This window comes from Anthonomus grandis, chromosome 14 (assembly GCF_022605725.1).
Source record: "Anthonomus grandis grandis chromosome 14, icAntGran1.3, whole genome shotgun sequence".
Taxonomy (NCBI): domain Eukaryota; kingdom Metazoa; phylum Arthropoda; class Insecta; order Coleoptera; family Curculionidae; genus Anthonomus; species Anthonomus grandis.
The window spans coordinates 3,543,032-3,555,474 of NC_065559.1; the positions used below are offsets into that span (position 1 = coordinate 3,543,032).

At 34.0% G+C, this 12,443-nt stretch overlaps 1 protein-coding gene across 1 annotated transcript in view; it reads left to right on the forward strand.

Annotated features, from left to right (window-relative positions):
• Positions 1-12,225, forward strand: part of LOC126744633 (proton channel OtopLc-like) — a 50,861-nt gene extending 38,636 nt beyond the window's left edge. The window contains exons 5-8 of the mRNA XM_050452134.1: positions 7,245-7,418; positions 7,694-7,854; positions 7,909-8,096; positions 10,626-12,225. Coding sequence (XP_050308091.1) covers positions 7,245-7,418; positions 7,694-7,854; positions 7,909-8,096; positions 10,626-11,604 — 1,502 coding nt within the window. The 3' untranslated portion in view covers positions 11,605-12,225. The remainder of the gene's footprint in view (positions 1-7,244; positions 7,419-7,693; positions 7,855-7,908; positions 8,097-10,625) is intronic.
• The last annotated feature ends 218 nt before the right edge of the window (positions 12,226-12,443 follow it).

Here is a 12,443-nt window from a genome sequence, read left to right on the forward strand (position 1 = left end):
AGTGTCCTTTTTTTTAGGGTAAAGTCAGGAAAAATTTACAATGTTTGTGAATGAGAAACATTGTTATTATTCACGAATTATATTGTAAGGAATACTCTTCTCATCTGTTAAAGGATATGAGCACACATTGGCTATTTTCTTCTATTATTTAGTTTTTAGAAGAGATATGTTAAGCTCGAGTCAAAGAATCTTCCCATGAGCCTGTGAGGCAAGAAAGAAGTTTAATCTGATAGCAACAGTCATTGATTTAAGTGTCCTCATTAATGACATTTAGAAGGTTATGAAGTAGAGGAAGAACAACATTTGTCGGACAGTCCGGGAGGAAAATTTTAACAAGGGTACAAGAACATCTAAGTCTGGTGAACAAGTTTAAAGCCACCGATATTGTCAAGACCAAGTCAGCGTTTGCCAATCATTTATTGTCAACATGTCATCATTTTTCCTACCCCAATAATGTGGCAGTGGTTCATGACTGCCAGAAGGGCAAAAAGCTGGATCTTCTAGAGAAGCTAAAGATTACAAGAGCGAAGAAGAGTCCAGTTTTAACTTGCGTTAACGACGTGTTCAATTTTGTCGGAGACTCATTTTTCATAACATCTTGTAATCCCTTCCTTTCTTTCCAAGCTATCGCATGAACGGTGTGGCCTAGCGGTCAACGTAGCAAACAGCAACAGTCTTGCTGCAAGGTTGTAGGTTCAAATCTCGATAGTCCCTTTTCACTTTTTTATTATTTTCTTGTATTCAAGTTCTATGTTATTGTTTTTTATATATTTGTGATGTCAGTTTTTTAAACTTATATTTTACCGTTCGTTGTGTGTGTATATTTGACCCAGTTGGGCGTGTTTTTAGCCTTCTTGAGGTATACTTTTTTGTTTTACTTTAAGGTCTTTTTGTAATATTATTTGGTTTGTTTACATTCTTTTTTAGGTCTGATGATGCTCTTAGGAGCGAAACACGTGTCACCATTCTAACAAATTAAAGAATTTTTGAGACCGAGACTTTGTGTTGTTCTCCTTTAATTTATTTATATCAGGGTCTCTTTGAGAATATGGACGACTTCTTTCAACCATCTAATGAAGAGTTTGTTACGAAACTTAAAAATCTTAATACCACCGAGGATTTGGATGCACTAATAGACATAGATTGCTTAAATAACGTGACGTTAATCGAAAAACAAGGAGCGAAACATTCTGAAAATGAATCTTCAAGTGGTAATAGCAATAATCATAGTAATATTTTAAGTTTACAATCGGATCAAAATCAAGAAAATATTGATATTGAAAGTTCAGGTCAGGAATTGGTTGAATCTGAAATTGGGCCCGAAGAAAATTTCCAAAATGATGAAGTCACATCAGAAAGTGAAGGTAGTAGCATCAATGTAACAAATAAAAAACGAAAACGTAGGCCAAACAGACTCGGCAATAGTAACGAGTGGGAGTATAATGGCAACAAGAAGAAAAGAGAAAAGGGAGAAAAGTATTTGGGGCGAAAATTTGTGATGAATAAAAGTGGAAGAAAAATTAAAGATCGTTGTACCTGCTCAAAAGGACGAAAAAATGGTTTTGAATGCTATAAAATTAAAGAAGAGGAACGAAACGGCATAATATTTAAAAAATTCTGGAATTTTTCGTGGAGAGAAAAACAAGTTTACGTATTAGGAAGAACGACTGCAACAGAGACGAAAAGAGCAAGAAGCAGAAAAAATTAAAATGAAAGCCGAAGAAGTAGGGGAGACTGGCCTAAAATGACATACCACTTTATTTTTGCTTATTAATTTTTTATTCTTTTAATGTAAACATACAAAATCATTAGTAATTTATAATACTAAAGGTATATAATAAGAATATAACCTAATTTTTTTTAAATAAATGAATAATCCTGGCGAAAAAAATATAAAAAGAAATATGTAAATGTGTCATTTTACCCGAGCATACTTGGGTAAAATAACATAAGAAACTTACATAGGTACATAAGGTCATTACAAGTTAAAACTAACAAAGTTCACATACATATTGTTTACTTCTTTTAGAAATACCAGCACACTCACAATGTGCCCATTTCGAGCACGATTGATTGACATCTAACCCATGTTTCCTTGGACTTGGACATAGAGTACAAACTGTTACAATATAGGCAGGGTGGATCATCTTCGTCGTCTTCATCTTGAAACGGCTCTTCATTATCAGAGTTTTCGTCCATTGGGACAAAGTGTTCGGATGCTACTATATGGCAGCCTTACGTGTTATGCAGTTTTTACTTTCTTTGGCAACTTCTTTGATTTGAATAACTTCTTTTAAACTTTCAGGGCTTTCAACTAAATGAGTTAAATTTTTTTTGGTTCGTTTCGCGGCTTTGCGAAATTCAGCAGCTTGTTTTCCCGCTTCTCTAGCTTTAAGTTCCTCTAATATTGGGGTACTCGTAAGCACTTTGGTTCCTTCGGCCTTCCGCTTTCTTGGGTTTGCTTGTATCCTGGATGAACTTGGAAGAAGAGAAATGTCTTGTGGGCGAATAACTGAAATATTGTTTATATTCAATGAATGGTTAGCCACTTGAGTATAACCATCTTGATATCTATCTGTGACCATTGCAGGGTTAAACAGATAATCAGGAAATATATCTGGGTTTAGCGGCCATATTCCTATTTTCATAAACGCACTTACAGCATTTTGATTTGTAGCTGCTTTTCCATATGGTGCAGCAAATAACCCGCCAATCTGATATGAAGAAACAGTTCTGCCTGGATGACATTTTAGCCATTTAGTAACTTCTTGATCATAAAATGTTTTTAATGGCCCAAAAAAGCACATATCTAAAGGTTGCAGCCGGTGGGTACAATGAGGTGGGAAACATATCATTTCTATTCCATTTTCTTTAGCAAAGCTTGTAACATCTAGAGTTTTATGGCTAGCATGACCATCAACCTGAAGTAACACTTTATTTGCCTTTGAAGGATTAGAATATTCTCTAAAATGTTGCATCCATTTTAGAATAATCTCGCCCGTTATCCAGCTTGTCTCCTGAGCTATTCCCAATGTACCTAAGGGAACCTCGTCGGTCAGTTCCTTTTTCTAGTTTTTTTCTGGGAAAAATTAATGATGTGGGAATATAGGCTCCTGCTGCGCTCATGCAAACCACAGCTGTAATATGCTGCCCCCTTTCAGCACTTGAAATTAAGCCAACTTGTTTTCGACCTTTGGTAGCAAGTATTCGGCTAGGTTTTTGGACAGTAGACAGCCCAGATTCATCTACATTCCAAATGCGCGTGGGGTTGATATGCTCTTTTTTAATTGTCTCTTGAAAAGTTTTTGAAGAAAAAATTTGCAATTTGCGGTTTATTGAAGGATTGTGCTCTAGCGGCCGAAGTAGCTTTAGGCTTTCTAAGAGATATATCGGGGTTTCTGGACCTAAATCCACGTAGCCAATCCCAACCAGCCACTTTAGTAGTTGAGTTGAACCTGTGTGCAATTCCATTTCTTTCTATCTCGATAAAAAATCTCGATATTTTTAATACGCGTAATATAAAGACATGCCGAGACACTGTTGACATAAAGTTATTCCGAATAATACTGTTGCCAAGTTGGAGATTTTGTACCTTTGTTTTTTTACCCTAGTATGTCATTTTAGGCCAGCCTCCCCTACATCCTGCAGTTATTTTTTGAATACAAAACCAAGTAACGACAGGGTTAGAGTTTGTAAAACCATGTTCTGGAATACCTTAGGAATATCTCTAAGAACTATTACTTCTTGGGTTTGGAAAGGTATGTGCTCTCCAGAGAAGAACAATAATGACAGCCATATAATACAAAACCGAAAAAAAGATGCTGAAGAATCTACTGAACTTCTCAGAAGAAGTATTGAGAAAAAATTGTCAATTAAATAATTTTTAGAACACGCAAATTAGAGTCACATTATTGTCGCAAATCAAAACAAATCGGAGCATTATAATACATACAAGGACTTTTGGTGTAAAGATAAGAACATTTAGCCTGCCAGTATGACATTGTTCAAATATATATTTGAGGAAATGAAATTATCCCTGTTTTCTCCGAAGAAGGATCAGTGTGATGTATGTGTAAGTTATGAAACAAAGAACACTTCTGACGAAATCTATAACCTGCATATTACGAAAAAGGAAGAAGTCCGCGCTGAAAAAGAAAAGGACAAAGGATCGTGTGATAGGGTTTTTACAATGGATCTGCAATCAGTGCTACTCAGTCCCAAGTCGAATGTTTCTGCTTTATATTATAGAACAAAGTTAATTGTTCATAACACTATTTTTGACTTGCATTCAAAGGACGGATTTTGCTTTATATGGCATGAAGGGGAAGGTGAGATCAAAGCAAATTGTTTTGCTGCAATTTTTTAAATACAAAGGTTTGTCCTTTTCTTGATGCAAATAATAAAAAAAACAATTCTTTATAGTGATGGGTGCGGTGCACAGAATCGCAACGTTATTTTGGCTAATGCACTTTTAAATCTTGCAGTTCAGAAAGGTCATACACAAATGGAGTGTGATTTTATGCACTCATCTATTGAAAGAAAATTATCTGGTAGGATTATAAACGTACCTGCAGACTATGTTTTTTATGCAAAATCTGCGAGAAAATTATCAAAACCTTACCAGGTGCAATATTTGCACCATGATTATTTGAAAGATTTCTCTGGTCTAAAGTTCATTAGCAAACTTCGCCCTGGTCATAAAAAAGAGGATCCCGAAGTTCGCGATATTAGAGCATTAAAATATAGCCCTGAAGGGTCAATTGAATTTAGGCTGCGACATACATACTCATACTTTTGAAACATTACCGGTCACATTAAATCAAAATAATGTACAATGTATCCCCATGGAAGATATTTCAAGTTTATACCAAAATGATTAAAAAATAAAAAAGACCAAGTTTGAGCACCTTCAAGAATTAAAGGTAACAATAGAGCAAGACTGTCATTCATTTTACGACTCACTTGAACACGAATAAAGGTAATATAATTTAAGTTTTTCTGCGTATTTATATGTATTAGGATTAGGTACCCACTTCTAAAAATAGGGTTTTTATTTGTTAAATAAATATTTTATAAATTTAAGTCGTGTTTTTGTATTCCTTTTTCAGTTTTTTTTTTTTATTTTATACACTATAATTTTTATGTAAATATGATTTACTATAAAAAAACACTATTTAATTTAATCTAATCAAGTTTCGATTAAAATTTACAATAAAAATAGTGTAAAGATAGGGACACAAAATAAATAGTGTAAGCTGCCTAAATCCAATCAAAATGACGAAATAATATGTGAAATTTATTTGTGTGTGAAACTCCGGTAGTACCATTAAAAATTAAAAAAAATATTATTATTTATTACTATACTACAGGAGAAAATCTAAACCACCCAATAAAAGTATCAAAGTGTTTATAGCAAAAAATATAAAATCTTAAAACGTTTTTTTTCTCTCCTGCAAAATTTGTCTTTTTGGACCTAGGCACTTTTCATATGACGGCGACGAAATAGTCAATTACTGATAAAGCCAATTTTTAAAAAAGTTGCCAGTGGCATAACATACGAAGGGACTTAGATTAGACTTAGATTCTCCATTTAATTTGGAAAAAAAGTTCCTCCTGCAAAATTTTGATTTGAGGCACTGTTTTTAAAATACCTTAATTTAATTGTTAAGAAATACCTGCTAAAATATTGCAAAAATTTATAAAATCGAAGGAAATCGGGCTTTGATTTGTAGAAAAGTTGAATATAAAAGATGATTAAAAGTTACCTTAAGTCATTATTTCATTTGACTTTAGGTTTAATTTAAGATTCAAGCCTAATTTACTTTTTTTTTCAAATTTTTTTTTGTAGCAATTTAATTGGAGTTTCTGTATAATTACACTAAGATATTTTAAAAACAACGCATTAAATCAACATTTTGCAAGGGTAACTTTTTTTCCAAATTAAATGGAAAATCTAACAGTTGATTTGAGACAAAAAAGGACCAAGTCCCTCCGTATGTTACGCCACTGGCAATTTTTTAAAAAATTGACTTCATCGATAATTAACAATTCACTACAATAACCTGCATGCGAAATTTAATTAAAATTGAGCTGGTAGTTTAAAAGTTACGATAAATAAACCAATAACTATTCTTAACTTTAACACCCTGTATCTTTGTTATTAGAAAGTCTATTTCTTTTTAAATTCTGTATCATGTTGTACATTAAAAAAAATTCTCGAAATATAGGAAAGAACCAAGGTATTATAAAAAAAATAGCAACTGAAGAAGAGGGTAAAATAAATTATCAGAATTATATTTTATCAAGAATAGATGGAAAATGTATGCAGTAGACATGATGTCAGAGTTAGATTAGAGTAGACATGAAGTAAAGGTTAGATTAGTTAGGAAAAAAAATAAAGATACAAATAAAGATGATAAATTACGATAATCAGAGCTACTGGCATTACTTCTTCAATTAAGATTACTTCCATAGAAATCTTATTGGTATTAAAATATATGTATACACCATTGAGATTGAAGTTCCTTGTGTAAAGAAAATTATGTTTTTTTTCTGCAGATGATACTAAATTTCATATTCTATAAGCATCAACACTTGCTTTAACAAGAACAGTATTAAAAAAAATAGAGATAGAAGAGCAAAAAAGGATTCCAGAGAATAAAAGGTATTGAAGAGAGAACCAAAGCAAAACAAAGAGAAAATCATCAGAAGACAAAGCTTTCAAAGATGGTGAAGATTGGATGAAGAATGAGGATGGACGATGTTGATTGAATGAAAGAGACATTGGTCAAATTTGCAAAAGGAAAGCAGAATTTAAGAAAATGTTAAAAAAATTACAAATAAGAGAAAAAAGCCAAAGAATGAATAAAAGAGGGCATAAAAAGAAACAATAATTAAAAATGAAGAAGTATGAAGCATGTCGATGGAATGATATGACGGTAAGATATTTAGCTTTGGTAAAATTTGCATAAAAAAGAAGAGGATATTCATATACAAGTACTAGTACACTAACCAAAAATAGGAAAGAGAAGGGAAAAAAGGAGGAGTCAAAGCAAAGGAAAAAAGATGAGAATACAAAAATTTTCATGAAAATCCTTAACTTTATAATCCAATAGCCAATACTATCGCTTTAATTTGTATTTTCATAAATGAAATCAATATTTTTGCAGCAGAATAAATCAATTAATCGACTCGTACATTTAATTGAGTATTTTTATTTTAAAGTACGCGTTTTTTACTTCTAGGATCAACCGCAACCAAGGAAGAAATCATATCAGACGAGGAATCAGACAATGATTCAAACACGACTAGTGCCACGACAATATCGGAAGCTCCCAAGTATCGAGCGAGGGTGTCTTCATTTTCTGTAACGAAACAAAATCACTATGGAAGTTTTTATTTGAGGATGGGAGCAGTTGGTAATACAACAGATATTAAGTCATTAATGACATTATTAGTCAGTAAAGTGCTTTCTGAAATTGATGTTTAGTGATAAATGACAAAGAAAAGATTCTTCTAAAAAAGAGAAAACTGTCAAAGTCTGAAATATGAGAAGGTAAAGAGATGGGGAGGGTTTCTTTGAAGATGTTTATGTTGAAGTTACTCACTAACTTTTTGTTGAGATCACTCTAACTGGCTCATACAACCCTGTTTTCTCACAATTCCTAAGATAATTTTTTTATAATATTTTCAGCATTTGGAATTGGCAGTATGATCTACTCAGGTCTAGAATTTGGCCAATATTTCGAAGTGGAAAGAAATACGAAATGCCATAACGTCTTACTCGCCTTAACTCCAGCTACAAGAATGGCATTCATATTTATACAAATGTACTTTATATTTTTGAATAATGAGGTAATAAACTCAACTAATATTTATATTTGTTTAATATCGTATTTTATTTTTTAGCAAATGCGCGTGTATAAGCATAAAGTGGCAGCTCGGTTCGGTCTAATGCATATGATTGGAACGAATTTATCCGTTTGGCTCAACGTGCTTGTACAGGAAACTAAACATGAAATATTGACTTTTTATAATCCAGAGAATAATTCTTTAAGGATATCGCATCGGATACCTTATAAAGGAAACGTGCTTGGGTAAGTGTTAATGCTTATTTAGAAAAATATTGGAAATCTCGTGTTTTGTTCTCGTTGTGAGTGTTTGAAAATGACTTCAAGGTCAGCACATCCATTGTCACAGTTATTGGCAAGATATTTAGCAGGATTTTACGGGTTTGACCTTATCAAGGTCACAAAAAATCGCTCTTTTTTACACAGTAATTCACGTGGTAGGATTAAAATGAAGCCCTTTGTGTAATTAAACGTTCACCTGGACTGTGCTCAATTAGCTAGTAGTCGGTAAAAAATGGTTTATCTCGTGAGTGATTTTAAAGGAATATTAACCAGTAACCTTTAACAGAATGACATTTGGGTGCGATAAAAAATTTAACTTAGCAAAGATTTTTAAGGTTACCAGTAAACAATTATTTACAAATTTAACGCAGCAGATTGTTCTACTGAGTAACTCACTCCCTTTGGCCTTATGGTTACCATAAGAAAATTTGAATTTTCCCTATCGATGGCATGACCTTTTCATCTAAGTAGAGATTTTAATTCAATTTAGATGGGAAAATCTCATCAATAATGGCAACCAAAAAAAATATGAAATTTTCCTACCGGACTGGTTATAATAGCATTTTTATCTTGGCAGTGAATTTTCAAGTTTATGGTAACCAGAAAAAAATTATTTCCCCATCAGTTTGAATGTCATAACATTTTTATCTCGTGATTTTAAAGGTTAATCCATAGGTAATCAGTTTGTACAGGGTGTCTCAAATTCGAGGGTGACCATTGGAATCTCGGAAACCGTAAGAGTTACAGGGTCGGTTAAATGGAGGCAAAGTTGCGCAATTTGGAGCTTAATGAAATGACGGTTAAAAAATTTTAAAATTCCCGATACTTCCGGAGTTATCCGACAAAATACGAAAATTCCTTATTTTTCTTAGCATCTATAAATAACTAAGCAGGTATAACAATAAATACAGTTCGCCCAGGATTAAGATAAACAAAGATTTTTCTAATTTTCTCGAAAACGAATCGACTCATTTAAAAAAATCAAACGTCAAAATGAAAGACTTCGAAAGACCTTTTAAACAAGCTATTACTCGATACCCCTTGCCATTTAAAATTTTTAAGGGGATGACCCTGGGGGGCAGAGGGTGAAAGGGGGTGAAGTAATTTTAGGTTAGAAAGTTGTCCCCCTTGACAAACCTTTTGACGTATTTCGGCGTTTTTTTTTTTAAACAGTGGTTTTTGATAAATCCGTGGTGGGAAGTTTTCAAATGAACACCCTGTATAATGTTTAAGGACAAAAGGTTTTTACTTTTTATCTCCCTGAGGATGGCCTAATATAAGCCGAAATATCGGCATTATTAAAATTTAAAACCCGAGTTTTATTTGACCTCACATCCAATTCATAAGAGCATAAAATATGTCAGATTTTCACGCGCAGCCCTAAATCTCGTGACGTCAACAGTAAGTTCGTGGCTTTTGACTTTGAAATTAATGTACGAATGACGTTGGCTTTTGGGTAAGTCACTTTTACTGATCGAGGGGGTATCACAGTCTGTTGGTTAACATAACGATGAAAGATTGCCTCATGTTTCATAGATCAAAAAAAACCAAAAACAACATCAGCCGGAGGTCCAGAGATCTGATTGTAAATGCAGATCTAAGAAGAAAAAAAAATCCAGACAAATTGACTATAAAATTATGCAGGTGAGATGTGGGATACATAGGACTTGTCCAAGGACTGGAAGAAGGGGGGCACAAAATCTGCCTGAACTAGAATTGCCTCTTGAGGAGCCTCAAGAAGTAGCGCCTGTTAATTCTAAGAATTCGAGAAAAAATTCAAAAAATTTGGAGTCGGAAATGAAAGTATTTATTTATTTAACTGATAAGCAGTCGATCTGTAAACTGCTTCGGACTGTATCGATTCAGTGATGAATTTTTTCTTGGAATCCACCGTTAATTCATGATCTGCACTAAAAATGGGATAAGCAACAGTAGCTACAACGAAATTCTAGTGTATTGGACGCTTTAGACCAAGTTCCCCAAAGATGTCGATTCTAGTGTGATTTGCAGCAAATAAACTTACACATGAGAGATTTCTCTTGATATTAGGTTAAGCAGGAGGAAGCGAAATATCCAAAAGCCAGACCAGTGACAAATTGACCACTAGGACGATCAGCAATATTAAGACAATTAAGAATCAATAGGCTTTTAACGACCGGAAAGTTTTGTTTTTTTTTAAATTTGTTCATGGATTGCTTTATGTCGGAGTCTACAGGGACTGAAGGCTTCGATGTCGAAGATTCAGAACCAATTGCGCGTTCTGCAATGCGATCAGCAGTCTTAATGCTGTTTAGATGCAAAGCAATGTCCAGGTTTCACATAACTATTAAAAAAATGTTCTTGGCCTAGATCAAATAATATATTTATATCTGTTTTCAAAATTTCGTTCTTCACATCTCGCCAGTGATTACCATCGAGTAACTCTGATCTTAACTGAGAAAAGAGATTTATTTTATGAAAGAAAGCACTCACCTTTTTTTTTCTTTGTTTTAGTCTTCCATTAGTCACAAGCGAACATCCCCCGGAGGCACACGGTCATCACATCGTAGCGAGGGGACTTAAGGGTCCTCATCACCTCTACGAATGCCGACGCACGAACATAATTGGGTCCTTAGTACAAGACGCCTCGCCCTTTTTGTTTCCCTGCACAATCGAGTACAGTTTAATATGTGCCGCCATTCTCTACGTCATGTGGAGGAGCATATCGAAGCTACCAAACTCCGGAAGTCAAACTTTAAAAAACCGAACGGATCTAAGTGCTTACAAGAAAAGTCCCCATCATTATTCCGTGGACTGTGCGAGGGCCCACAAAGGGTTGTTCGTCGGTATTTTACTGCTGGTCTTAACGATTATTTCGTTAATTTTATTTTTTGTGTTGATTTCACGCTCGGAGTTTGTCGGCCTTGCCGTGATCGAGGTGAACATTTGCGAGTTGACTTTGTATGGTTTAACCACGCTTGCGTCGGTCATAGGCATGTGGCAAGTCCGACAACTGAAGTACGACGGCACCAAGAATCTACAGCTTGATAATATTTTATTGGTTGGTGCTCAGACTGGCATGTATATTTACAGCACCTTCACAATCATCGGAGGTCAGTTCACTATTCAAAAAAATACCGTCTTAGTCTTAGTCACGGCTGTGGCTTCGCTGCTACAGACCACTTGCCAAACGATTTTTATACTGGATGCCTCCAGACGAAGCTGCGCCACTCCAGACCAAATCAGGAAAAAACCTGGAAGGGAAATCGTCACGTTTTTACTTGTGACCAACTTGGCCATGTGGGCTATTAACACTCTGGAGAAGTCCAGAGCCGAATCGCATCCCATACAGCTTCATTTTTATGGACTTTGGGCTTGGACCATCATAACTCACGTGTCCATGCCATTGGCGATTTTTTATCGGTTTCATTCCACCGTTTGCTTGTGTGAGATTTGGAAAAGGGCCTATAAAATGAAACCTACTTATATGTAGTTGGAGTAGACTTGTCTTGAGATAAATTTTACTGGAAGCTGTTTAAACATATTTCTCTTTTGTGAGTGCTGAAATACGCATGCAATAACATGCCAGAGAAAAATATAGACAAATCGTTAATATAAAGTTAAAAAGAGAACAACAATGCTTCCTCACTGGCGTCGGAGAAACGCTATCGTTTTGTTTTCAACTTGTGACGTAAAGTTGCACACAACTATAATTTTCCAAATATAATGTACATTTGACATGCTAAACACCTTTTTTGCTCAAATATTTCAAGTTATACTTATAATAGTATACCATACTCATTTGTGCACATTTATTAAAAATAATTTGTACGCTCTATTTTGATCTATTGAATATATGAATCGTATGAACAAGCATTTCGAATAAAGGAAAATTTTCGTCTTAGTTGGCGAGTATATGGACCCTTATTTTTAAGTTCTAGCTGATAGATCAGTTGTCCTAGTCACACGTGTGCAATATAGAATAAAAAAGAGACAACAAGCTCTATTATACATTTTTTAATTATTATAAGACCACTTATTATATATATGCAAGTCTCCTATACTATATAGGACTCTAGGCAAGCAAATATTTACATATGCCATTATTATCTACAAGCACTATATAATAACAATCATATAAGTATTTTAGGATAAATGGAATACTCCAATATTTATTAATAAAAAACAAACAACTGGATTAGAGTATTTTTTACATTTTTATACGCTTTTTTATAACTGTTTTAGACTAGGGAATTATCAAATAATATAGGTAGACATACAGTACAAATAGTTAATAATTAGCTGTTTTATGGCAAATATTTTAAAAGTATC